At 36.3% G+C, this 27,253-nt stretch overlaps 1 protein-coding gene across 2 annotated transcripts in view; it reads left to right on the top strand.

The window, feature by feature from the left end:
• Positions 1-27,253, top strand: part of USP32 (ubiquitin specific peptidase 32) — a 212,016-nt gene that overhangs the window by 150,378 nt on the left and 34,385 nt on the right. Inside the window, exons 12-16 of one of the 2 annotated variants that reach the window (XM_060081803.1) lie at positions 15,644-15,746; positions 19,299-19,494; positions 21,017-21,192; positions 21,838-21,978; positions 26,760-26,877. In XM_060081803.1, coding sequence (XP_059937786.1) covers positions 15,644-15,746; positions 19,299-19,494; positions 21,017-21,192; positions 21,838-21,978; positions 26,760-26,877 — 734 coding nt within the window. Of the gene's footprint in view, positions 1-15,643; positions 15,747-19,298; positions 19,495-21,016; positions 21,193-21,837; positions 21,979-26,759; positions 26,920-27,253 lie in introns of both variants that reach the window. The other variant, XM_060081802.1, reaches the window with a different exon arrangement.

The following is a 27,253-nucleotide window of genomic DNA, read 5'->3' as shown; positions in this document are numbered from 1 at the left end:
TCAACTATATCACATTGGATTTGAAGACCTTATATACCTTATAATGGAAATTTGTACCTTTTTACCGACCTCTGTTTCTCTCAGCCCCTGGCAGCCACTTTTCTCTTTCTGAATTTGACTTTTTTTTTTTTTTTTTTTTTTTGATACCATGCAGTATTTGTCTTTCTCTGTCTGGCTTATTTCACCTAGCTTAATGCCCTCCAGCTTCATCCATGTTTTTGTAAATGACATGATTTCCTTCTCTTTTAAGGCTGAATAAAATTCCATTTTATATATATAAAAACACCACATTTTCTTTATCCATTCATCCGTTTTGGGACACTTAAGATTGTTTCCATACCTTGGCTAGTGTGAATAATACTGCAATGAACTTGGGAATAGAGCTGTCTCTTCAGGATAATGATTTCGTTTCCTTTGGATATATACCCAGGAGTGGGATTGCTGGATCATATGGTAGTTCCATTTTTAATTTCCTGAGAAACCTCCATACTGTTTTCCGTGATGGCTGTATCAGTTTACATTCCCACCAACAGTGTACAAGGGTTTCTTTTCTCTACATCCTTGCCAGAATTTGTTATCTCTTATCTTTTTTATAATAGCCATCCTAAAAGATGTGAGATGATATCTCATTGTGGTTTTGATTTGTATTTCCCTCATTTTTAGTGATGTTGAGCACCTTTTCATGTAGCCATTAGCCATTTGTATGTTTTCTTTAGAAAAATGTCTATTCAGGTCCTTTGCCCATTTTTTTTTCTTTGCCCATTTTTTTTTTTTTTTTTTTTGCGGTATGCGGGCCTCTCACTGTTGTGGCCTCCCCCGTTGCGGAGCACAGGCTCCGGACGCGCAGGCTCAGCGGCCATGGCTCACGAGCCCAGCCGCTCCGCGGCATATGGGATCCTCCCAGACCGGGGCACGAACCCGTATCCCCTGCATCGGCAGGCGGACTCTCAACCACTTGCGCCACCAGGGAGGCCCATTTGCCCATTTTTTTAATTGGATTGTTTTGGTTTTTTGCTAGTGAATTATATGAGTTCTTTGTATATTTTGGATATTAACCCCTTATCAAATATGTGGTTTGCAAATATTTGCTCCCATTTTATAGGTTGCCTTTTCATTTTGTTGATGGTTGCACTATTGACACTCTATCACATATGCTCATACATATATACCTCTGATGGAATTTGTAAATTTTTTACAAAAATGAGAATATTCTGAAATATAGTTTTACTTTCTGCTTACATTTCCACTGCAGATAATATAAAATGACACTTTTATTTATCAATAAAATCCTCTTATAATTTAAATGATTGGCTAATAGGTCCTATTCATCCCCTAATTTTACCTCTATTTTTCTTTAACATAAGTATATTGGAACAATTTAGTAATAAAGTCTATAAGCCTTTGATTAGGGATTTACTTAGGCAGAATTACTTGAAGTCATATACCTGGGTTAATGAGCCTGTATATTTTTATAGTTATAATTCAATTTTTAATACCTTAAGTATCTTTCATTGCTTTAGGATTACTGTTATACTACATGTTTATATAGATAGTTTTAGAAATATGACTGAATCTCTACTAAACTTTGCTTTTAGAATAAAGTCTCAACATATAGTTTGTCACTTGACTTTTTCCTAAAGTAGTGTGTATACCAGTTTTTTAGTAGTTTCTTTTGGCTTTGGACTAATGGATAAAAGAGATTTTACTGAAACAGAGTTGTTGGGAATACCAGAGAACAAGATTACATAGTCACATTTAAATAGGCAGTGCCAATTGAGATTTAGGTTAGTTGAAGTAGTAAATATATTTTGCAACTTTTTAAAATAGATTTTTTAAAATGGTTACTTCTTAAAGAAGGTTAGGCAAAATCCATTTTTTAAAATGTTGTTTTCATAAAAACTGTAGTCTTGTGTAGTCTTTTTAATTTTCATACTCAGAAGACTTCTTCTTATTTACAGTTTACAGATGTTGACAGTGTTGTTTGATTTTTCTCTAATGTTAACTCTCGTAAAATAAAAATTAAAAATACATTGAAGTGTACAAATGAGGTAGTGTAAGGAAATACTAAAAGGCTTTTATGTAGCTGCAGTAGCTTTTTTTTCTGACAGCACTGCAATATAATTTCATATTATACTGATATCTTCTTAAGTCATTATGACTTAGCATAGATATTAAGAATGCTGTGTAAACTGTATATATATTTCTTGGCTAATTATTTTGCAAATGTTCATAACAACCCTATTTAAAAATATAATGTTGAGATAATCTTATATTTTTATAAAACTTTGTTCTTTGCAAAATACTTCCACTTGGATTATTTCATCTAGTCCTCAGAATAACGGCATGAAATTAATTTCATCATCCCATTTTGTAAAAGAGAAAACTGAGATTCACAAAAGTTGAGGATCTTACCTAAAATTACATGGAGGTGGCAGAATCAAGTCTAGGACTTTTTTCATTAAAAACACAACTACAGGGCCTCCCTGGTGGCGCAAGTGGTTGAGAGTCCGCCTGCCGATGCAGGGGATGCGGGTTCGTGCCCCGGTCTGGGAGGATCCCATATGCCGCGGAGCGGCTGGGCCCGTGGGCCATGGCCGCTGAGCCTGCGCGTCCGGAGCCTGCGCGTCCGGAGCCTGTGCTCCGCAACGGGGGAGGCCACAACAGTGAGAGGCCCGCATACCGCAAAAAAAAAAAAAAAAAAAAAAAAAAAACACAACTACAGCTTTCCGTATTTCTAATTTTTCAATAAATCTGAATTTTAAATCCTAGATTCCAAATTTTTTATTTCATTTGGATTTCTGAGTTTTGTTTTATTTTGCCTCCATTTTTAACTTCAAAAATTCATTTTACTGTGATGGTTTTTGATGGATGAGTCAGGGAATCACGCTTCTAGTTGCTAGACAGGATGCTACCTGATTCATGAATCATTGAATAAACTGAATTAGATCTTCAAAAAAAATTTTTTTTAATAAAAAATAAAGGATGAGGGACTTCATTGGTGGTCCAGTGGGTAGGACTCCATGTTCCCAATGCAAGGGGCCCGGGTTCAATCCCTGATTGGGGAAATAGATCTGCACGCATGCCGCAACTAAAGAGTTCACATGCCACATGTAAGAGCCACATGCCGCAGCTAAGAAGTCCACCTGCTACAACTAGAGATCCCACGTGCTGCAACTAAGACCCAGCATAGCTAAAATAAGTAATAAATAAATAAATATTTTTAAATAAATAAATAAAGGATGAGTCAGGTTGGTACATAGGCAATGAAGTGAAAGAAATAGTTGTCTCAAAAAAAAAAAAGAAAGAAATATTTGTTGCTAACTTAAAGAATCAGTACTTCGTTTAAAAATCAGTATCATGGACTTACCTGGTGGTGCAGTGGTTAAGAATCCACTTGCCAATGCAGGGGACACAGGTTCGATCCCTGGTCAGGGAAGATCCCACATTCTGCAGAGCAACTAAGCCTGTGTGCCACAACTACTGAGCCTGCGCTCTAGAACCCGTGTGCCACAACTAGAGCCCCTGCTCCACAACAAGAGAAGCTACCGCAATGAGAAGCCTACGTACTGCACTGCAACAAAGAGAAGCCCCCGCTTGCTGCAACCAGAGAAAGCCCACACGCAGCAATGAAGACCCAAAGCAGTCAAAAAATTAATTCTAATTAATTAATTAATTAAAATTAATTAATTAATTTTTAAAATCAGTATCATGATTTCTGCAATGGCTGAGTGAAGATCTCAGCAAATTCTCTCCCCGAAAAGCAACTGGGCAAAATTGTCAGCCAACCATTTCAGGACTCTGGAAACTGAACAGAGTTATTCAACAAATTGAGAAGCATTTATTCAAGAAAAACTACTAAACCTTGGTAAGAATAATGGGATTCTGTAGTATTTCTACCTAAGACTGTTCCCATGCCCTCCCATCCAACAGATCTGCATGATAGTTTTACCAGGGCAGGCCAGAAAGGGCTGACTTGATTTGCAGTAGAGCAGGGCTGAGTGCCTGGCCAAGAGAATTATAAAAAAAAAATGGGGGTGGGGGGTGGAATTAGAAGTTTGGGATTAACATATACACACTACTGTATATAAAATAGATAAACAACAAGGGCCTCTGTATAGGGAACTATATTCAATATCTTGTAATACTCTATGATGGAAAAGAATCTGAAAGGAATATATATATATATATATATATATATATATATATATATATATATACACATATATATATATCTGAATCACTTTGCTGTACACCTAAAACTAACACAACATTGTAAATTAACTATACTTCAATTAAAAATGAAAGCAAAAAAAGAAAATAAGAATATAAACAATCTTATAAAAAATTGTAAAAAACAGTAGAGATCACATGGTGGCAAACAATCAGGGAACGTCGCTAGCTTGGGGTTGAGGTACTGGTTAAGGGAAGCAGCAGACTGACAGCCCAGTCAAAATTTTAACAAAGAGATCCAGAGAACAAGGTAACCATAGTGAGTATTAATAAACTTCCCCATATTCTAAATGATTTGGAAGGCTGCTAGTATATACAAGACTACATGCAAGCTCAGAAGACACCAAAGCGAGCCTTAGCTGTCTATTCATTCCTGGTTTAATGGGAATCCTTGCACATGCAGAAAGTAAAAGCCTTCTCTTGCACAGAGAAGGTTTGTAACCTTTCTGAACTCTGCATGTGTTTCTCAAATGGTGAACACAGATCCATCAGAGAAAAGGTGCAAGTGACTCCAGATGTTTAAGCACAGCCTCTCACCAGTCATTGGCTGGCAAGTAAGTTATGCTCTTCCCAAGAAATCCAGGCTTAAAAATAAATATAAGAAATAATAATAAAGAAAACTGGGACTTCCCTGGTGGTCCTGTGGTTAAGAATCTGCCATCCAATGCAGGGGACGTGGGTTTGATCCCTGGTCGGGGAACTAAGATCCCACATGCCGTGGGGCAACTAAGCCCGCATGCCACAACTACTGAGCACACAGGCCACAACTAGAGAGCCCAGGCACCACAACTAGAGAGTCCATGCATTCTGGAGCCCACGCACCACAGCTAGAGAGAAGCCCACGTGCTGCAACAAGGAGCAGCCCGTGTGCCACAGCGGAGGATCCCACATGCCTAAACAAAGATCCTGCATGCCACAACTAATACCTAATGCAGCAAAAAATAAATAAATAAATAAATATTTTAAAATAATAATAAAGAAAACTGAGCAGCCTTATACTTGCAGAAGAGACAGACTCTACAGAATTAGTTCAGGAAGTCACAAGAAGAACACATTGGGGGGCGGTCAGAATCCAGAGTTGCTGAAATATATTATCAAATATGTCTGGTTTTCGATAACAAAAAATTACAAGACATTCAACAGAATAGGAAAATATGACTCGTATAAGGAGGGAAAACTAGTTGGTAGAAACTGTCTCTGAGGTGGCCACTGATGTTAGACTTAGTACACAGACTTCAAAGCAGTATTTGAATATAAGTGTTTTCAAAGAACTAAAGTAAGCTTTGTTTAAAGAATTAAAGTATCATGACAATGACTGCTCAAATACAAAATATCAGTAAAGAGACAGAAATTTTAAAAGAGAAGCCAATAGAAATTCCGGAGTTGAAAAGTACAGTAAGTGAAACAAAAATTCACAACAGATTTGAACCAACAGAGAAATAACCAGCAAAATATAATATAGACCAATAGAGATTTTTCCAGTATGAACAGAAACAAAAGAATAAATAAAAGTGAACAGCACTTCAGAGACATATGGAATGCCAGAAATAAGTATACCAACATAAACATAATGGAAGTTCCAGAAGGAAAGGAGAGAGAGAGAAAAGAGCAGAGAAAAATATTTGACAAATTAATGGCTGAACCTTCCAAAATGTGTTGAAAATCAGTAATTCAAGAATTCCAGTGAACTGCAAGTAAGTGAAACAAAGAGATTCATATCTAGACACATGGTCAAACTGTTCAAATCTATAGGCAAAGAGAAGATCTTAACAGCAGGAAGAGAAGAATGACTTCTTTTGTAGACAGCAACCCCAATACAGTCAACAGCTGACGTTCTTAAAAGGTGGAGGTCAGTAGCCAGTGGGATGGCATTTAAAATGCTGAAAGGGAAAAAACTGTCAATCCAGAATTCTTTATCCAGCAGAACTATCTTTCAGAAATGAAGGTAAATATAAATACTGAATTTGTTGCTAGTAAACATGTCCTAAGGTAAATGCTAAAGAAACTTCTTCAGGCTGAAAAGAAGTGACACCAGACACTTGGTAATTTGACTCCACACAAAGAAATATAGAGCACCAGTAAACATAATTACATAGTTAATAAAAGACAGTATAAATATATATTTTCTGTTTCTTTTTACTAATTTAAAATTAATGAGATGGTGATTTAAACATTGTGTTTTTGTAACATAGAAAATGTGTGACAATAATAATACAAAGAGTAGGAGGCAGAGCTATATTTGAGGAAGGTTTCTCTACTTCACTGCAATAATTTAGAGTTAATCTGAAGTAGAATATGTTAAGATCCATATTGTAACTCTAGAGCAGCCACGAAGAAAATAATCCCAAAATATGGTTTCTTAAAAAAATTTAAAGTGATATACTAGAAAATACCTATTTAATGCAAAAAAGGAAGTAAAGGAGGAATAGAGGAACAAATAAAAATACTTGAGGGCTTCCCTGGTGGCGCAGTGGTTGAGAGTCCGCCTGCCAATGCAGGGGACATGGGTTCGTGCCCCGGTCTGGGAAGATCCCACATGCCGCGGAGCAGCTGGGCCCGTGAGCCATGGCCGCTGAGCCAGCGTGTCCGGAGCCTGTGCTCTGCAACGGGAGAGGCCACAACAGTGAGAGGCCCGTGTACCGCAAAAAAAAAAAAAAAAAAAAACTTGAAATAAATAGAAAACAAATAACTAAATAGTAGGCATAAATCCAAACCAATAATTACCTTAAATAATAATGAATTAAACACTCTAATCAAAAGCTAAAGATAGACTGAATCTTTTAAAATCCAACTACAGACAGTCCCTGAGTTATGATTTTTTGACTTTATCATGGTTCAAAAGCAATAACATGTTTAGTAGAAACCATATTTTGAATTTTGATCTTTTTCTGAGCTACTGATATGTGGTACGATACTCTCTTGTAATGCTGGGCAACAGCAGTGAGCTGCAGCTTCCAGTCAGCCACTTAATCACAAGGGTAAGCAACCAATACACTTACAACCATTCTATACTAATACAACCATTGTGTTTTTCACTGCCAGTATAATATTCAATAAATTGCATGAGATATTCAACACTGAATTATAAAATGGGTTTTGTGTTAGATGATTTTGCTCAACTGTAGGCTAATATAAGTGTTCTGAGCACGTTTAAGGTAGCCTAAGCTAATCAATCTATGATGTTCAGCAGATTATGTGTATTAAATACATTTTCAACTTAAGATATTTTCAACTTATGATGAGTTTATCGTGCCATAACCCCATCATAAATTGTGGATGATCTGTACTTGAGATTTAAAGACACAAATAGATTGAAAATAAAAGGATGAAAAAGTTAACAACCATGCAGATAGTAATCATAAGAGAGCTGGAGTGGCTATACTGATATTAGAATTAAAATGGATTTTATGCAAAAAAATGTTACTACAGACAGACATTTTATAATGATAAAAGTTTCAATTCATCAGGAAGATATAACAATTGTAAATATATATGCACCCAGTAACAGAACCCTCTACCCAGCAAACAGCAGAATACATATTCAAGTGCACATGGAATACAGTCTAGGACAGACTGTGTTCTAGGCCATGGGTTTTCATACTCTGGCCCTTTGGCTAACTTGGGAATGCTACCTGATTTTTATACAGCCTGCAAGCTAAAAATGTTATTTTACATTTTTAAATGTTTGAAAACCGTCAAAAGGGGATTAATAATTTGGAACACTTTACACTTAAATGAAACTCTAATCTCAGGGTACACAAACAAAGTTTTATTGGAACACAGCTATGCACATTCAAAGAAACCTTTGGGGAATGGAAATTAGTTAACCTGTTAAAGATTTCTTGAAAAACCTACAACTGATATATCTAACGGTGGAACACTGAAGACTTTTCCCATAAGATCAGGACAAAGGCAAGGATACTTGCTCTCACCACATCTATCAACTTTGTATTAGAGGTTCTAGCCAGTGAAATCAGGTAAGATTAAATAAATAAATTTTTAAAAGTCATCCAGATTATAAAGGAAGAAGTAAAACTGTTTCTATTTGCAGACATAGATTCTAACTCTTAAAGAATCCACAGAAAATCTATTAGAATTAATAATTAGTTCAACAAGGTTGTAGGATACAAAATCAATATAAAAAATCAATTGAATTGCTATTTACTAACACTGAATAATTTGAAAGTAAAGTTAAAATTAAGACTCTAGTTCCTTTCTCAATAGAATCAAATAAAATCCTAGGAAACAAATTTAACGAAAGAAGTGTGAGACTTGTGCACTGAAAACTACAAAGCCAGGATGAGAGAAATTAAAATCTTTGTAAATGAAGAGACTTTCCATGTTCATGTGTTTGAAAACTTAGTACTGTCAAGATAATTCTCCCAAACTGATTTATAGATTCAACATGATGCCAATCAAAATCCTAGCTTTTTTGTAGAAACTGACAAGATATTCCTAATTTTCATATAGAAACACAAAGAACTCAGATTAGCCTAAACAACTTCAAAAAAGAACAGAATTGGAGAACTTCCTGAATTCAAACTTACTATAAGGCTGCATTAATCAAGGTAGTGTGGTACTGGCACATGGACAGACACACAGGTCAATCAAAGTGAACTGACAGTTTAGAAATAAACCTTTATATATTTGGTCAATTAATTTCCTACAAATTTGCCAACAAAATGTAATGGAGAAAGGGTTGTCTTTTCAACAGATTGTATGGGAATAGTTGGATATCCACCTTGAAAAGATTTAGATCCTTACCTGTACCATACAAAAACAATGTAGTCCAAATGGATCCCATAGACCTAAACATAAAAACTAAAACTATAACACTTCTAGAGAAAAACAATAGAAAGTCTTTGTGATTGGTGTTGCCAAGGATTTCTTAGATATAACACCAAAAGCACAATCCATGTATGAATTTGTTTTGATAAATTTGACATAGTCAAAATTAAAAACTTTCAAGGTTCAAGAGACACAATTAACAGAGACTGGGAGAAAATATTTGCATATCATTTATTCGATAAAGAACTTGTTTCCAGGTTATATAAGTGAGTGTTACAACATTAGAAATTTTAAAATCCAAGTAAAATATGCAAAAGACTTGAATAGGCATTTCACTAAACATATATGAATGAATGGCTAGTACACCCATGCATTTTCAGGGAAGGCAAATTAAAAGCACAATGATAGCAGTGACTCAGTGAAACTGGGTGTAGTTCCAAGAGCCTGTCTCTCCACAGAAACAGTGAAAAATAAAGGAAAAACTGTCAAAACAAACTTTGTTAGAACTCTCAAAAAGAGTTGAAGGTTTATAGCAACGAAGCAAATGCTGGATTTAAAAAAAAAAAAAAAAAAAAGGCCAACTGAAAAAGCAGTAGGAAAACTCTGGCAATTTTATTTGCCCTTATCTGGTTCATTGTCAGTCTTGAAGATGGCAACCCATGTTCCTGGTTTAGGCACCTGTGCTTGGTTTCACATGGAACAGAGCATACCATGTTCACAAAGATTTGTGTTTGTTTGTTCTAACCTGTCTGGGTTTATTTGAAGAACTGACACAAGGAGTTCATCTCTAGTATGCCTAACTGAGAACTTAACCAGACTGGCAAAGCAGTGGGCATTCCTCAAAAATATTGTAAAGCAAATGAACAAACCGTAACCACCTGGGGCAAAAGATTATAGTTGAGCTGTACAACAGAGTGCCAAAAGTCTAGGAGGAGAAGCTGGAGAGAGTTTCCTTGGAAAATTAGGGCATTTGAAAGCACACTTATGTATACTAGCAAATTTAGAAAGCCTTGCACATACTTGTGGCAAGATGCATGCTCAGAATAGACCTGAGAATACCTCTATATTTTCACCCCTGGCTAATCTCTAGACTGAGGGCATGTATAAAATGAAGGCTAAGGCAGCTGTAAAGAACCTGGATAAGCATTGAAGAATTCCCCAACACAGAGCTATGCTGTAAAGACAGGAGTGGTTTTTGTTTCCTCCTCGTCTTCCTCTCCCCACCCTGCCCTCCTCCATCCCCTCCTCCCTATTCTTCCTCTCCTCCTCCCTCTTTTTCTTCCCCCTACTCTTCCTTTTCTCCTCCTCTCGCCTCGCTCCTGCCATTCAAGGAAATCTCTGTCAAAACACTAGCTGAACACAAGTGAAGTGAAGAGAGACTTCAGAGACAACACATAACAGACTTTACAAAAAATAGTTTAGGAATGTTCCTAAACAACACTATAGCAAGCAACAAAAACCAGTGGGGGCGGGGGGAGGATCAGATTTCCAGAGTTGCCACATTATAATATTCAAAAGGTCTAGTTTTCAACAAAAATTATGAACCATGCAGCAAAACAAGAAAGTCCATTGCACATTCATAGAAGAAATTAACAGAAACTCTCTCTAAGGAAGCACAGACATTGGACTTAGTAGACAAAGATTTTAATCAACTATCTTAAATATGTTCAGAAAGCTGCTGGAAACCATGAACAAAGAGGTTAAAATAACCAGGAGAATGATGTATGGACAAACAGATAATATCAGTAAAGAGAAAGAAAGTATAAAAAGGAACCAAGCACAAATTCTGGAGCTGAAAAGTACACTAAGCAAAATGAAAAATTCAATAGAGAGGTTCACCACCAGATTTGAGTGGATAGAAGAAAGAATCAGCAAATTTAAAGGTAGTTCAATTGAACTACCCCAGACTGAGGGTTAGAAAGGAAAAAGAATGAAGGAAGATGAACAGAGCCTAGGAGACCTGTGAAATAGCAGCAAGCATTAACATGATGGGAATCCCAGAAGGAGAGGAGAGAGAGGAAGTGACAACTTACCAAATTTGATAAAAGACAAGAACCTAAACATTCAAAAAGCTCATTGAACTGCAGGGTTAAACTCTAAGAGATCCACATCAAGACACATTATCATCAAGTTGTCAGAAGCCAGGAACAGAATTTTGAAAGCAGCAAGAGAGAAGCTACTTATCACATACAATGGATCCTCAATAAGATTTAAAGTGCTGAAAGAAAAAACAAAAAACAAGAATTCTATATCCTGCAAAAATATTTCTCCAAGAATGATTTGGATTTTGAAATTAATTCTTATACATGACCCCCAAAGCATAAGCAACCAAAGAAAAAAATGGATAAATTTGGCTTCATCAAAATTAAAAAACTGTTCATCAAAGGGCATTGTCAAGAAAGTGAAAAGAAAGCCTACAGAATGAGACATAATATTTGTAAATCATAGATCTGACAAGGGTCAAGTAAGTAGAATATATAAAGAACTCCTACAGCTCACCAACCAAAAAATAACTCAATTCTAAAATGGGCAAGGGACTTGAATACACATTTCTTCAGAGATGATATACAAGCGGTTATCCAGCAGTTGAAAAGATGCTCAAAAACATTAGTCATTAAGGAAATTTTGCAATTCAAAACCACATGAAATTCCACTTTGCACCTACTAGGATATTTTTAATTTTTAAAATGGAAAATAGATTTTTTGATGATGTGGAGAATTTGGGATCCTCATTGCATCACTGGTAGAATTGTAAAATGGTGTAGCTGCTTTAGAAAACAAGTTGGTACTTCTTCAACGTGGAATTACCACATAATCGAGCAATTCCACTTCTAGGTATATACCTAGAACAATTGAAAATAGACACTCAAATACTTGTACCCAAATGTTTATATCAGCACTATTCACAATAGCCATACGGTGGAAACAGCCCAAATATCAACCAGTAGATGAATGAATAAACAAAATGTATATCTATGCCATGAAATATTAGCCATAAAAAGGAATGATGTACTGATACATGCTACGTCATGGATGAGCCTCACAAATGAAGAAGCCAGACACAATAGGTCACATATTATATGATTCCATTTATATCAGTGGTCCCCAACCTTTTCGGCACCAGGGGCCGGTTTCGTGGAAGACAATTTTTCCACAGACTCGGGGGGGTGGGGTTGGGGGGGAATGGTTCAGGCAGTAATGTGAGAGATGGTTCAGACGGTAATGAGAGCGATGGGAGCGGCAGATGAAGCGTTGCTCGCTTACCCGCCACTCACCTCCTGCTGTGCGGCCGGTTCCTAACAGGCCACGGACCAATACTGGTCCGTGGCCTGGGGGTTGGGGCCCCCTGATTTATATGAAATGTCCAGAATAGGTAAATCTATTGGTACAGAAAGCAGATTGGTGATTGTCAAGGGCTGGGGGAAGGGAGTAATAGAAAATAACTGCTTAGTCGGGATGTATGAAAATGTTTTAGAGAAGTTCATATAGCATAAAATTAACAATTGTAGCACTGTTGGTGGGAATGTAAATTGATACTGCCACTATGGAGAACAGTATGGAGGTTCCTTAAAAAACTAAAAATAGAACTACCATACGACCCAGCAATCCCACTACTGGGCATATACCTTGAGAAAACCATAATTCAGAGAGAGTCATGTACCACAATGTTCATTGCAGCTCTATTTACAATAGCCAGGACATGGAAGCAACCTAAGTGTCCATCGACAGATGAATGGATAAAGAAGATGTGGCACATATATACAATGGAATATTACTCAGCCATAAAAAGAAATGAAATTGAGTTATTTGTAGTGAGGTGGATGGACCTAGAGACTGTCATACAGAGTGAAGTAAGTCAGAAAGAGGAAAACAAATACCATATGCTAAGACATATATACGGAATCTAAAAAAAAAAAAAAATGGTTCTGAAGAACCTAGGGGCAGGACAGGAATAAAGACGCAAATGTAGAGAATGGACTTGAGGACATGGGGAGGGGGAAGGGTAAGCTGTGACAAAGTGAGAGAGTGGCATGGACATATGTACACTACCAAATGTAAAATAGATAGTTAGTAGGAAGCAGCCAAATGTCACAGGGAGATCAGCTCTGTGCTTTGTGTCCACCTAGAGGGGTGGGATAGGGAGGGCAGGAGGGAGACGCAAGAGGGAGGAGAAATGGGAATAAATGTATATGTATAGCTGATTCACTTTGTTCTACAGTAGAAACTAACACACCATTGTAAAGCAATTATACTCCAATAAAGATGTTTAAAAAAAAAAGATTGTAAAGTATACAATTCAATGGCATTTAGTACATTTAAAATGTGCAACAACCATCTTATGTTATGTGAATTTCTCCTCAATAAGAATAGTGTTTTAAAAATCACAGTGTGGGGACTTCCCTGGTGGTCCAGTGGTAAAGAATCCACCTTACAATGCAGAGGACATGAGTTCGATCCCTGGTCAGGGAACGAAGATCCCACATGCCATGGGGCAACTAAGCCCACACGCCACAACTACAGAGCCCACTCACCACAACTACAGAGCCCACGCACCTTGGAGCCTGCATGCCACAACTAGAGAAGAGAAAACCCACAGGCCACAACTACAGAGAAGCCCGAGCACCACAACAAAGATCCCACATGCCATAACTAAGACCTGATGCAGCCAAAAATAAATAAAGGAAACCATAAACAAGACGAAAAGACAACCCTCAGAATCGGAGAAAATATTTGCAAATGAAACAATAAACAAAGGATTAATCTCCAAAATATACAAACAGCTCATGGAGCTCAATATCCAAAAAACAAAGAACCCTATTAAAAAATGGGCAGAAGACCTAAATAGACATTTTACCAAAGAAGACATGCAGATGAAGAGGTACATGAAAAGATTCTCAACATCACTAATTATTAGAGAAATGCAAATCAAAACTACAGTGAGGTATCACTTCACACTGGTCAGAATGGCCATCATCAAAAAATCTACAAACAATAAATGCTGGAGAGGGTGTAGAAAAAAGGGAACCCTTTTGCACTGTTGGTGGGAATATAAATTGATTCAGCCACTATGGAGAACAGTATGGAGGTCCCTTAAAAAACTAAAAATAGAGCTACCATATGACCCAGCAATCCCACTACTGGGCATATACCCTGAGCAAGCCATAATTCAAAAGGACACATGTACCCCAATGTTCATTGTAGCACTGTTTACAATAGCCAGGACATGGAAACAACCTAAATGTCCAATGACAGATGAATGGATAAAGAAGATGTGATACATATATGCAATGGAATATTACTCAGCCAGAAAAAGGGATGAAATTGGGTCATTTGTAGAGATGTGGCTGGACCTAGAGTCTGTCATACAGAGTGAAGTAAGCCAGAAAGAGAAAAACAAATATCGTATATTCACGTATATATGTGGAATCTAGAAAAAATGGTAGATGAACCTATTTGCAGGGCAGGAATAGAGACAGACATAGAGAATGGACATGTGGACACAGCAGGGGAAGGGGAAGGTGGGACCAACTGGGAGATGAGGTTTGACATAAATACACTACCATCTGTAAAATAGATAGCTAGTGGGAACCTGCTGTATAGCACAGGGAGCTCAGCTTGGTGCTCTGTGATGACCTAGATGGGTGGGATGGGAGCATGGGAGGGAGGTCCAAGAGGGAGGGGATATAGATATACATATAGCTGATTCACTTCATTGTACAGCAGAAACTAACACATTGTGAAGCAATTATACTGCAATAAAAATAAATAAATAATAAATTAATCTTAAAAATAAAATCACAGTGTGACACCACTTCACACCCATTAGGACATTTGTGATAGAAAAGACAGACAATAACAAGTGTTGGTGAGAATGTGGAGCAACTAGAACCCTCATACAATAACTGATGGGGATGTTAAATGGTGCAGCCACTTTGGAAAACAGCTGGCCAGCTTCAAATTATCAGGTGTTAGATAGATAAACAAAATATGGTGTATGTATGTATATATATAATAATATACCTATGGAATATTATTCAGTAATAAGAAAGCACAAACTAGTGATATGTACTCCAACATAGATGAACTTCAGAAACATGCTAAGAGGCCAGATATTAAAGACCATGTGATAACATTCCATTTATTTAAGTTCCTTGCCCATTTAAAAATTGCAAAATGTTCATAAAAAGGAAATTTATAAGAGATAGAAAATAGACTAGTGGTGTCTTGTGGCTGAGGGCAGTAATTTGACTAAAAAATGACTAAAAATAGGCATAAAGTATCTTTTGGGGGTATCTGAAATGTTCTAAAATTAGATTGTGGTGATGGTTGCACATGACTGTAAGTTTACCAAAATCATTGAGTTCTTTACTTAATTCAGGTAACTAGTATGTTATTAAATTATTCCTCAGTTAAGCTGTATTTGAAACATCAGTTGGAGGCTTAATAGTGGTGTTATGACTCCAGAAATTGGCTTATCAATGTTTCACTAATTTAAAATGTGGCCATCTCCCGAGTATATCTGTTTCACGTTTTTCCTTTGAAAAATTTCTAATGATAATTTGTAGGTGCATGGTCATATGTTTTATACACCATTTGTTGTACTGAATCTCTTTTGTATGTACAGAGGATGGTTAGAACGAGAGAGCAGGTATGGTCTGCAACCCGGACACAATTGGTTTATCATCTCCATGCAGTGGTGGCAGCAGTGGAAAGAATATGTCAAATATGTGAGTAAGATTCCTGTTTATCTACATTTTTCATAGGAGTATTAACTCCATCAGACTTTGTGTGACTAGTGGCCAGTAATAAAATGCTCCAACCTAGATAAAGATTTGAAGGGGAAAGAAATGAATACCTATATGATGCTACCAACTTGCTTTTCTAAAAAGCAAGTTCCAGAGCAAGGAATAGATTCATTAAGAAATCAGTTACTATACTCAGCATTTGGAGCACATTATGAAAACAAAAGTAGGAGACTATAATCCTCACTTGGGCAGTGGTTGCATAGCAAAATCACATAGAAAGCTTAAAAAAAAAAAAAAAGAAATGCCTATGCTCCACTCTAGACCAAATAAATCAGAAAGCATAATTGAAGAAAAAGTTTGAATTAATTTAAATAAGTCATTTTTGTTTACTGAAAATTTTCTTTTGAAATCTAATTTAAATGGAATACGTTTTGATGGTATGGACTCAATATCAGAAAAGCTGTGAGAAGATCAATATTATCTTTAATAAATTGCTATGAAGTCTACAAACTGAAGTCCAAACATATTAATAATATAAACTAACTACTCAGGCCTACTTCACAGGCCATAGGTCAGTGTGATTCTATTGTTCCATTGTCCATATACAATTTTGACTTCTTTGATGGATAATCGAATTTAAAATATTGATGGCCCCAAATCCATACTTAATGTAGACTCCCAGTTTTTAATCATTTGTGTACTATGGTCACCATTTTTTTACCATATAGTTCCCATACTATTATTTTCTTAGTATGTTTATATAAATAACTTTATCATTTTTAGGTAAATATATTTTATTTTAAAAGGAAACTTTATATCATATCTTAAATAGAAAATCAGTGTCACATTCCAGAAATAGAGGATCAAAATAAAATCAATGAAAATAAAATATATTATTAAAGTCTAGCCAAGTAGTGTTGCCTTTTGAAGACTGATACTGAAACCTGTTCTCTGTCAAAAAGAGAAATTGTCAAGTATTAGATTAGCAGATCAAGCATTAGATTAGCACATTAGTACCAAACTGAGACCCTGTCCTTGAAGTAATCAGAGGATTGAAAGAGAATTGAATAGGGAATAATTTTGTCATTGTGAACTAGGGTTATTTAATACCCAAAATAATCTGGTACCTTTCCCATATTTTAAGAAGTTAATAATTAATAGAAGATGCTAACACTTGGATCTGTAATAAAGAATGTGAACCTGTGTGCTTCTGAACTATTTGAAGTTTTAACAATAAGGCTATTTAAAATTTTCTAGTCCAATAACGTTAATTGGTATGTAGAGAGAAATCTAGGTTTCATTCTCATTCTTACTGCCACTCTTGATTAAAGGCACTGGAATTTCTTCAGAGCTGGCTTCTGAAGGATTTACAAATTGATAGTCTTCACCTGCCTTACAGATCAAAGAGGGAAAAAAATCTAATAAAATATTGACACAATGTCTTCTTGTTTTGGCTAAAATTAGGGATGCTGTAATTTCATTAAAAGAATCTAAAGCATCCATTATGCTGTTGCTATGCTGTGACTTGGAGTTTGTTTTTTAAATTTGATGTTTTTCTGGGGTTTCAATGAGTTACTTTATAAGCTGTGCCTTCAAGACCCACAGCCATTGATCAGTTTCATCTACTAAAATTTATGTCATTATTTATTGAATGCCACTTGAGATCCTTTACCCATGCTACTGTCTATCATTCTCAGATGCCTATGGGATCTTGTTCTACTGGTTAGCCCCTTTAGCCTTTCTCTTTACCCTCTCACTTAAAAATATCCTGATCTTGATTGATTGATTGATTGATTGATTGATTGATTGATGGCTGTGTTGGGTCTTCGTTTCTGTGCGAGGGCTTTCTCTAGTTGCGGCAGGTGGGGGCCACTCTTCATCGCGGTGCGCGGGCCTCTCACTATCGCAGCCTCTCTTGTTGCGGAGCACAGGCTCCAGATGTGCAGGCTCAGTAATTATGGCTCACGGGCCTAGTTGCTCCGCGGCATGTGGGATCTTCCCGGACCAGGGCTCGAACCCGTGTCCCCTGCATTGGCAGGCAGATTCTCAACCACTGCGCCACCAGGGAAGCCCTATCCTGATCTTTTTAAAACACTCACAGATATACATTCTCATAGCACCTTCCCTCCAGCTTCTCCTCAAGTCTTAGCTCTCTCTCTTTTTTTTTTTTTGTTTTTTTTCCACAAGTAAACTTAGTAGAGAATAGTTCTATGCTAGCGGCCTCTGCTTCTGGTACTCTGCATCTCCTGATTTTTCTCTTGTCATTCAGACTCAGTGTCCTTCCCAGATTCTTCTGCTACCTATCCTGTAAATACTGTACTCTCCTTATTCTACATACACCATTTTCTTGTCCTTCCAGAAGTCTGTTGAGCTTCACATTTTTATATCTAGTCTCTTTCTCTGTCCTGAGCACTAGACTCAAATGTCCACATATCTCAAACCAGAATATCCCAAAATAAGGTCATTCCCAAAACGATTCCAGTCCCCAATACACCTTATCTTATGAAGGTGTCAACTCCCATCCAGTCATCTAAGCCAGCACCTCATGTCCGACCTTGGAATTATCTGTGCCCCTCTTTCATACACAATTAGTTGTCAAGTTTTTTTTTTATCTCCTAAATCCATGCTCTTCTCTCTGTCTCCTTACTTATGGATCTAGCTTTTTATGGTTTAGTGCCTCTTCATCTCTTGCCTGAATTATTATAGAAGTCTTCTAACTTGTGTCTCAATTTTCAGTTTCTGCCTCAAATCCTTTCTACACACTAGAGTTATTTTTAAAGCAAAAATTGGGTTATGCTATTCCTCTATTTAAAAGCCTCTCACAGAAAAATCCTATCAATATAATGTTAAGGGAAAGAAAAACTAGCAATATGCTGTATTTAAAATGTGATATCTAACAACAACCAGAATGACAGTTCACATTTACTAAATGCCAGGCATAAAACTGAGGTAGATATTAATACTAATATTATCCTAGTTTTTACCCATGAAGGAGCTGAGGCTTATACGTTTACTTATTGTAAAAGGTCACAGAGCTGGGAAGTCAGTGTCCTGCCCTTAATTCTAACTGTATTCTCCACATTTATTTTTTACATATATGTATATGTTTTCAGTCACAAAAAATAAATGATGGCATCTGAGTACTTGTGATATTTATTTTCTTCATATTTTTCCATATTTTCTATAATAACAATGTAATCTTTAATAGTAAAAAGAATAAATATTATTTAATTTTTTAGTATCAATAAAAGCCTTCCATGATTTCCAACTTTCAACAGAATAAAGTCTAAATTATTTTATGTGGCACAGAGTCCCTTGCAGTCTGTTCCCATTCTGCCTTACCAATTTTATTTATATACACTATTCCCCTTTGAAGAAATTAAAATTTAGTTATACATCAAAATGTTTTTAAGTGGCTGTAGCCAACCACAGGAAGATTAGAAACAATAGACAATTTGCGGATTCATTTTGAAGGCTGCATAATTGGCAGATTATTAAATTTTACCTCTTAATTTTTGACTTCATGATTTTTAGGATGCCAGCCCTGTTGCAATTGAGCCGTCATCTGTTCTGAATGGAGGAAAATATTTATTTGGAACAACAGTACATCCTATAGAGCAGAGTGAAGATAGAATCGGAGGAGGCAGCCCCAGTTATGTGAACAACACAGAAGAGAAATTTTCAGACAACATTTCTACTGCATCTGAAGCCTCGGAAACTGCTGGCAGTGGTAAGCATAGTTTGTTTCCCAAGAGGTTTAGACAGGGTCATTTCTTAAAGGGGTACACTTTGTCAGAGAGTGTGCTTGGTAGGATATGGGGCATCAGGTTTCCATTCACAGAAATAAGTTTCGAATGAAATGGTCAATTAATAGATTCTTGAATGTATTAGTAGCTTTACAAAGAGGAGCTCTTCTATATTCTACCTCATTAATCTCTCAATTTGAAAATATTTTCACAGTTTTCATTGATTAAGTCAATCTTTCCATATTGTTATTAAATCATTTTGTCAATAAATTTAGATTTGAGAAGACATAAGAAAATCTAAATTTTTATCTCCAGAACTCTCTCCAACCATAAGCATACATTCATTGGATTAAATGTACCCTCATATCAGATTCTACAGACATTGCAGGATGGAATTTGGGGGTTATTTTGTTAAAATATTTAGAAAGACTTCATAATGTTCCCCATAATCCCCTTCCGTTGTTGATACCTACATAAAACTTAGTGGTTCTACACTTATGGGGAAGATGCCTTGGTGTATTTTGGCCCAAATGAATTTAGTTGATCCCTATTATTCTGCTGATACAGTAGCAGGACTCTCAACCTTATTCTGTTGTTGTTTCAACTTTGAGATTTTTTTCTCCTTTTCTGTGGAGGGAGAAGGCAAATTGGACAGAGTTAGCATTTTCTTTACAAAACTCTTTGTAGAATCTACTGCTTCTTTTTCCCCATCTGACGTTACAGAGATCACTTAGCAGTCCTAGAAGTGCTCTCCCTGATCAGCTTTCACACTAAGATTGTTTCTTGACCCTCCCTAAGATCCTTTTTGATATGTGCTCACTCTGTATAATCTGTGCTATACACATGCTGAGCCATACCACAGATAGAAGGTTCAAAGTAAATGATGCCTAGAAGGTTTACCTGAGATTAACACGTGGTTGAGAGTTGAAATACCTTAAGATACCACCGGGGTTCACAGTCATCAGTCATTTTCCTGTGTGTATTTTTCTATTGTAACATTCATGCCTTCCTTTCAAATAGATTCATTAGGGAACAGTTTCTTCCCTCCCAGCACTCTCCTGTTGGGGTTCTTGTTTTAGCTCCTTCCCTTTGGTTTAGAGACTTGTTATCACCATTATCTACCAAGAACCTTTGCAGGTGGAAGAGAAGAATTAAGGGAAGATATGTGAGAGCCCAGCTACTTGACTGTATTTCTTCCTTTCCTATCAGAGGAAAGGAAGAGGACATATAATTCTTGTGAATTATTAGATATTCTAGGAGTCTGGCCAAATGTTCATTTGGTAACAATTTTCAAAGCTTTTATTCTACCTAGTGTTGTACTAGGTATTGTCCAGAAAGGAATACCTCTCTAATTCCTATCTTCTACAGAATTAATCAGAATCGAACCCTGTACTGACCTGACCACAGAATAATAGCATTAACATAATACATGGACATTGAGTTTGTATATTCAAGCCTATTTATGTATAATAAAATAAAGAGATTCCATCTTCTTTTTCCTTACAGGCTTTCTGTATTCTGCCACACCAGGGGCAGATATGTGCTTTGCTCGACAACATAACACTTCTGACAATAACAACCAGTGTTTACTAGGAACCAGTGGGAATATTTTGTTGCACCTCAATCCTCAGAAACCAGGGGCTATTGATAACCAGCCACTAGTAACTCAAGAACCAGTAAAGGTAAGTAATTTGACATCTCTTTCAAGTTGCTAATAAATTTCATTCTACAGATTTTAGCACATAGAAAATGTCTGATTCATTTTATTAACCTGTTGTAGATGGAAATGTTTCTGTGAGAATATTTCATGACTTAGTACTTGCGTAGAAGCAGTTTAGTGATCCTTAGAAATGTTTTTCTTACTTAGGACAGCTACTGTAAAAATGTAGTTTCACTTGTATGTGAATTTTTTTTTCAAAATAATATTTTTTACTGTTGGAAAGAAGTCTGTGAAAACTTTTATTATTTCCAAATGTTCCAGTGACTTTTTTCAAATGATTTGCCTTGAGTTTCATTTCTTAGTTTATTTTGAAAGTTCAAAATAAAAATCTTTTAGAAAATTCATTTTTTTCTAGTGACATGAAACTGAGTAGTGACGCGTTTATTCTCCTGTGTCTAGGTTTTGTTAAAACACAAGAGACTGCAATTTTAAAAATCAAAATTTTGGGGAATTCCCTGGCAGTCCAGTGGTTAGGGCTGCACACTTTAACTGCTGTGGGCCCGGGTTCCACCCCTGGTCTGGGAACTAAGATCCCGAAAACTGCAAGGTGCAGCCAAAAAAAAAAAAAAAAAAAAAAAATCAACATTTACATTCCATTCTTTCTAAGGCTACATCATTAACACTAGAAGGAGGACGATTAAAACGAACCCCACAGCTGATTCATGGAAGAGATTATGAAATGGTTCCAGAACCTGTATGGAGAGCACTTTATCATTGGTATGGAGCAAACCTGGCCCTACCTAGACCTGTAAGTATAGCCAATATTGCCTTATATAAGGAGCAGTTATAGATGGGGTCTTCTATTAATTTTTTATGTGAACCTCACTATCTACAAATTAGTTCTTACCCATGGTAGCAGAGTATTCAGTACCTGTTCAAATTAGCTGAATGAATTTTAGGTTCTTTCATATTCATTCATTCATTTACTCATACATTTATTGAGCACTACATCAGGTACCAACCATACAATGATGTTCCTTTGGGAGTGGGTGACTTATATGGAGTGGAGGAAATAGTCACTGGACTAAATAGAGTCGAGGAATTATGAGGCTAGTCTATTAAATAAGTCATCCACATAAACATAGCCATTAAGATAATGCAGAACTCAGACTGGAGCAGAAGTCTGAGCGCCAGTGCCAAAAAGTTCAGTGAATGTAGAGGAAGTGGTACAGAGGTTACTTCTAAAACTGTTACTCCCATTAACCACACAGGCATCCACTTAGGGATTGGATTCATCTTGTAGCTGTTGGTGGATTTTTGTAGTTTGTCTTTTTGAAGGAGGGGCATATAAAAGATCACAACATATAATAAAAAGAATTCAAAGCTAGTGAATTCTGATTGTTGCCATTACTAGAATGAGTCATTTAGAGCATAAGTAAAATGCTCTACAGTAATTTAAAGGGCTTGGAGTGTGTAATATCAAAATATTAGTGAGTTAACTATTCAACATTATTCGTTCTGCTTATACAGTAAACAGCAGCACTCATTGCCCTGAATACTCTTCACATTACTGATGCAGTAAAATACTTTATAAGAAGATTCTTTTACTGTATCAAGAAACACTCTCCCTGTATAATGTCCGAGCTAGAACGTTTTTATACCAGGAAGGTTTTACATGAATAAGATATAGTAAGTTAGATCACATCCAAAAAGAGTAAAAGTCTGCTATATATCCGTACTCTATAATTTTGATAATGATTTTGAGTTATTAATAATTATGTTTTTTAAAAATTATGTTTAAATCACAATCAGGAATTTAGGGTTTGTGTTTGTTGGCTCCAAAAGGTTTCTACTGTATTTGTCAACAGAACTCCTAGGTAGATACATATGAATATACATAGATACATTTACATACATATTATATTCTTTATTTATTGGGGAGTGGGATAGTCCTTGAGTTAATCACTTAATTTCTGGTGGGACTTTCCTGCTCTAATATTCTTCTTTTTTTAAAAATAAATTTATTTATGTATTTGTTTGTTTGTTTGTTTGTTTATGGCTGCGTTGGGTCTTCGTTGCTGCATGCGGGCTTTCTTTAGTTGCAGCGAGCAGGAGCTACTCTTCTTTGTGGTGCGCAGGCTTCTCATTGCAGTGGCTTCTTGTTGCAGAGCACGGGCTCTAGGCACGCAGGCTTCAGTAGTTGCAGGGCGTGGGCCCAGTAGTTGTAGATCATGGGCTCTAGAGCACAGGCTCAATAGTTGTGGCACACAGGCTTAGTTGCTCCGAGGCATGTGGGATCTTTCTGGACCAGGGATCGAACCCGTGTCCCCTGTATTGGCAGAGGCGGATCTAATATTCTGTGTCTGTAGGAGAATCATTGTGATAATTGTGTTGGATGGATAGGTAGGTAGGTAGGTAGGTAGGCAGGCAGATAGATAGGTAGATAGATAGATAGATAGGTAGATAGATAGGTAGGTAGATAGATAGGTAGATACATAGGTAGGTAGGTAGATAGATAGATAGATAGATAGATAGATAGATGGATTGAGTGAGTGAGTGAGTGAGTGAGTGAGTTTGATGTTTTGGAGTCTGCCTGGATTCAGATTACCAGTGTTCTAATCTCTAAACCTTAGTTTCCTCATCTGTAAAATGGTGATAATAATATCTACCTCATTAGAGTTGTTTTGATAAGTAAATAATACATATGATTAGCGCAGCACCTGATTTATAGTAAATGGTCAGTAAATTTTGCCTGTTGCTACTATCATCACCATCATCATTATAATTATTAAACAAGTTTTTTTGGAGCCTCACAAAAGGTCATGTTTTTTAACATTGATGTCAGATAAATATTAGTTTAAATAAGCAGTAATTTTACTACATGAAAGCTTCGGTTGCTGGCTTGATAATATTTTTTTGCCTCTAAATATGATAAATTTACCTGATTTGAGGAAAAATTGCTATAAAAACATTTAGAATATGGTGTTTCAAGTTAAAGAATACTAAATATATTTGCCACAGCAAGGTTAAAAATAAATACTCTCATCTTCATTTTTACATAAATCATACCATTTAAAATAGCTTTATTTAATTTGCACATGTACAAGCTCAATGATAACAAATTAAGCAATATAGAAAAAATAAAGAAGAAAATAAAAAGCATACCATATCTACCATATCCTACTACTTAAGAGATAATTACTATTAACATATTGGTGTTCATCTTTCCAAACATTCCTCTGTGCCTATTCATATACATATATAAATATGTATAGATAATTTAATGAAATTGAATCATATTATACTTGATGTCTTGTGATCTGCTATTTTCAGTCTAAGATAGATGCTATTGATATCTTTCTAGGTTAATAAATTAAGATCTATACCATTATTTTTAATAATTGCATAGTGTTCCTTAATTTATTACATATACACGCATATGTACATAAACCACAATTTATTAACCAATCACCACTGATGGACTTTTAGTTTGCCTCTAGATTTTAGTTGTTTAAAGCAATTTTCTGGGACTTCCCTGGCAGTCCAGTGGTTGAGACTCTGTGCTCCCAATGCAGGGGGCACAGGTTCAATCCCTGGTCGGGGAACTAAGATCTTGTGTGCTGCACCACACGACTGAAAAAAAAAAAAAAAAGGCAATTTTCTGGTGAATAGTCTCTTTCTAAACATGTGTGATGATCTCTTTAAGGTAAATTCCTGTAAATGGAATTGCATCTATTGTTTGCCGGTTATGGTTGAAGTTAATAAGTTCAGATACAAGAATAATTAAAATGTAAATAAATATGTATTTATGTATGATTGTGCCTGTATGTATAAGAATTTGTTAATCTGTAATTTGCTCCCAAAATCACTTATCTTGGAAAGCAAGCTACAGATTATAAAAATTACTTCTTTGTCATTTCAGATTCTGCCAAAAGTATGTTTTTTATGTAGCCTGACGACTATAGATGCAGAATTATTGATCTTTCCCAAAATCACAGTTAAACTGAAATCATAAGAGAATTTTACTGTTGGCTTTGCAGCTATCAGTGACTCTCTAGAAATGGACAGACTTTGTTTTCCTCCCGTGTCAGGGAGAGCTCCTTTTACTGCTTTAAATAGGAGTTGAAAAAGCTCTTAAGTGGAGCTTTCCTAGTACCATACTATAGCATATCAGAACATGTAGAATACTTTTAAGAAATAGTCCTAAAGGTTTGGTTTGTAGCATTGTTTTTATCTGGCTCTTTACTGCCCCCTCTTGATATTAAAAAATGCTCTGTTGCAGAATATATTGGTTACTAAGGCAAAAGGAAATGAAACAAAGCCCAATCACTTGAGACTATTAAAGATTCTGTAAGATTTTATGTTTTAAAGATTTTGAGTGTTGACCCTGCTATCCTTTTGGAATGCTAAATTGATAAGGTGCTACTCTTTTAACTCTTAAAGCACTACTTGGTAATATGTTTTCCTGTGTTTGGGGGCTAGCAAGCAAGTTATTAGAGGGATTACTGAAAAATCCTGTTTCAACCGTGTGACTTCCAGTTTTGTACATCCAATTTAGTTGTTTTAATCATAGACAAAAAATATATGAACAGTCCAGTTACACAAAACACATAGATAGTACATTTTTACGTGGAAACATTTTTGTTCTCACTACAAATACAAGAAATAAAAATTTAAGCAAATTTATAATATTCTTTATATGTATTAAAGAAATGGGGTTTGTTTTTTCATTTTATTTATTATTTATTTTTGGTTGCATTGAGTCTTCGTTGCTGCGCACGGGCTTTCTCTGGTTGTGGCGAGCAGGGGTTACTCTTTGTTGCGGTGCATGGGCTTCTCATTGCGGTGGCTTCTCTTGTTGCAGAGCATGGGCTCTAGGTGCATGGGCTTCAGTAGTTGTGGCACGTGGGTTCAGTAGTTGTGGCTTGCAGGCTCAGTAGTTGTGGCACACAGGCTTAGTTGCTCCATGACATGTGGGATCTTCCTGGACCAGGGCTCGAACCTGTGTCCCCTACATTGGTAGGCAGGTTCTTAACCACTGCACCACCAGGGAAGCCCAGAAATGGGGTATCTTTAAATGATGTCCAGTGGTAAGTTTTTGGGAAAGTAATACATTCATACATTTCCGGGAATATTCCTACATTTTAGGTGGCACTATGACTTATGTAGTTAATGACATGAATACTTTCGTACTTTTTTACTAACTCCATTCCTAAGAATTTGTCCTTTAAAATACCATCATTTATATGTGTGAAATATGTAAAAGTGAAAAGAGTTATGGTGTGAGAGTGCTAGAATTGTTAATAATATTTAAGATTTTTCCCCTTAATTTTGACGTTCCTTGCTTTTAAATGAAAGGGGAGAAAATACCCACCAGGAATCCTAATCCTGGAAAATGGATTTAGGTGCAGGAGGCTGAGGGTCTTTAAACCCATGTAATTTAAACCTGTGAATTTCTGTCATCTAACTGAAATATAGGCAGTGAACCTATTGACCATTTTAGTTTAAAAATAAATCTAAGAAATTAGGTAAGAAATGGCAAGTTTTGTTTCTTTTATGGTGATCACTTTCTGTCTTTTAAAACAATAGGTAATCAAGAACAGCAAGACAGAAATCCCAGAGCTGGAATTATTTCCGCGCTATCTTCTCTTCCTGAGACAGCAGCCTGCCACGCGGACACAGCAGCCTAACATCTGGGTGAATATGGGTATGATGAGCCTGAGAACGTTTCCTCAGCATTTACCAAGAGGTAACTTAAGAATGCAGCAAGAATACCATGCATTTCCTCAAACAAATAAAATCCAATTTGCTCACAGTCTGGTGCCACTGTACTAATACACATGTTCATCTGTTTTCCTACAGAATCAGTAAATCACTTGTGGGGCTTAGATCTACGGTCATGCGCAAGAACTAGATGGGGTAGAGGCAGAATCTCAGCAGCAAACTGAGAAGGGTTGTTCCCTTTTTTGGCTTGTAAACATACAAAGATGATACGTAGAAGTAAATTTTATTTACTCTGTTTCTTTGAGAACAAGACATTGTAAATTATGTGCTTGACCTAAATTAGAGTCTGCCAGTCAATG

Source organism: Mesoplodon densirostris, chromosome 18 (genome assembly GCF_025265405.1).
Source record: "Mesoplodon densirostris isolate mMesDen1 chromosome 18, mMesDen1 primary haplotype, whole genome shotgun sequence".
In the NCBI taxonomy this organism is placed as follows: domain Eukaryota; kingdom Metazoa; phylum Chordata; class Mammalia; order Artiodactyla; family Ziphiidae; genus Mesoplodon; species Mesoplodon densirostris.
This window is presented reverse-complemented; position numbering and strand designations above follow the sequence as displayed.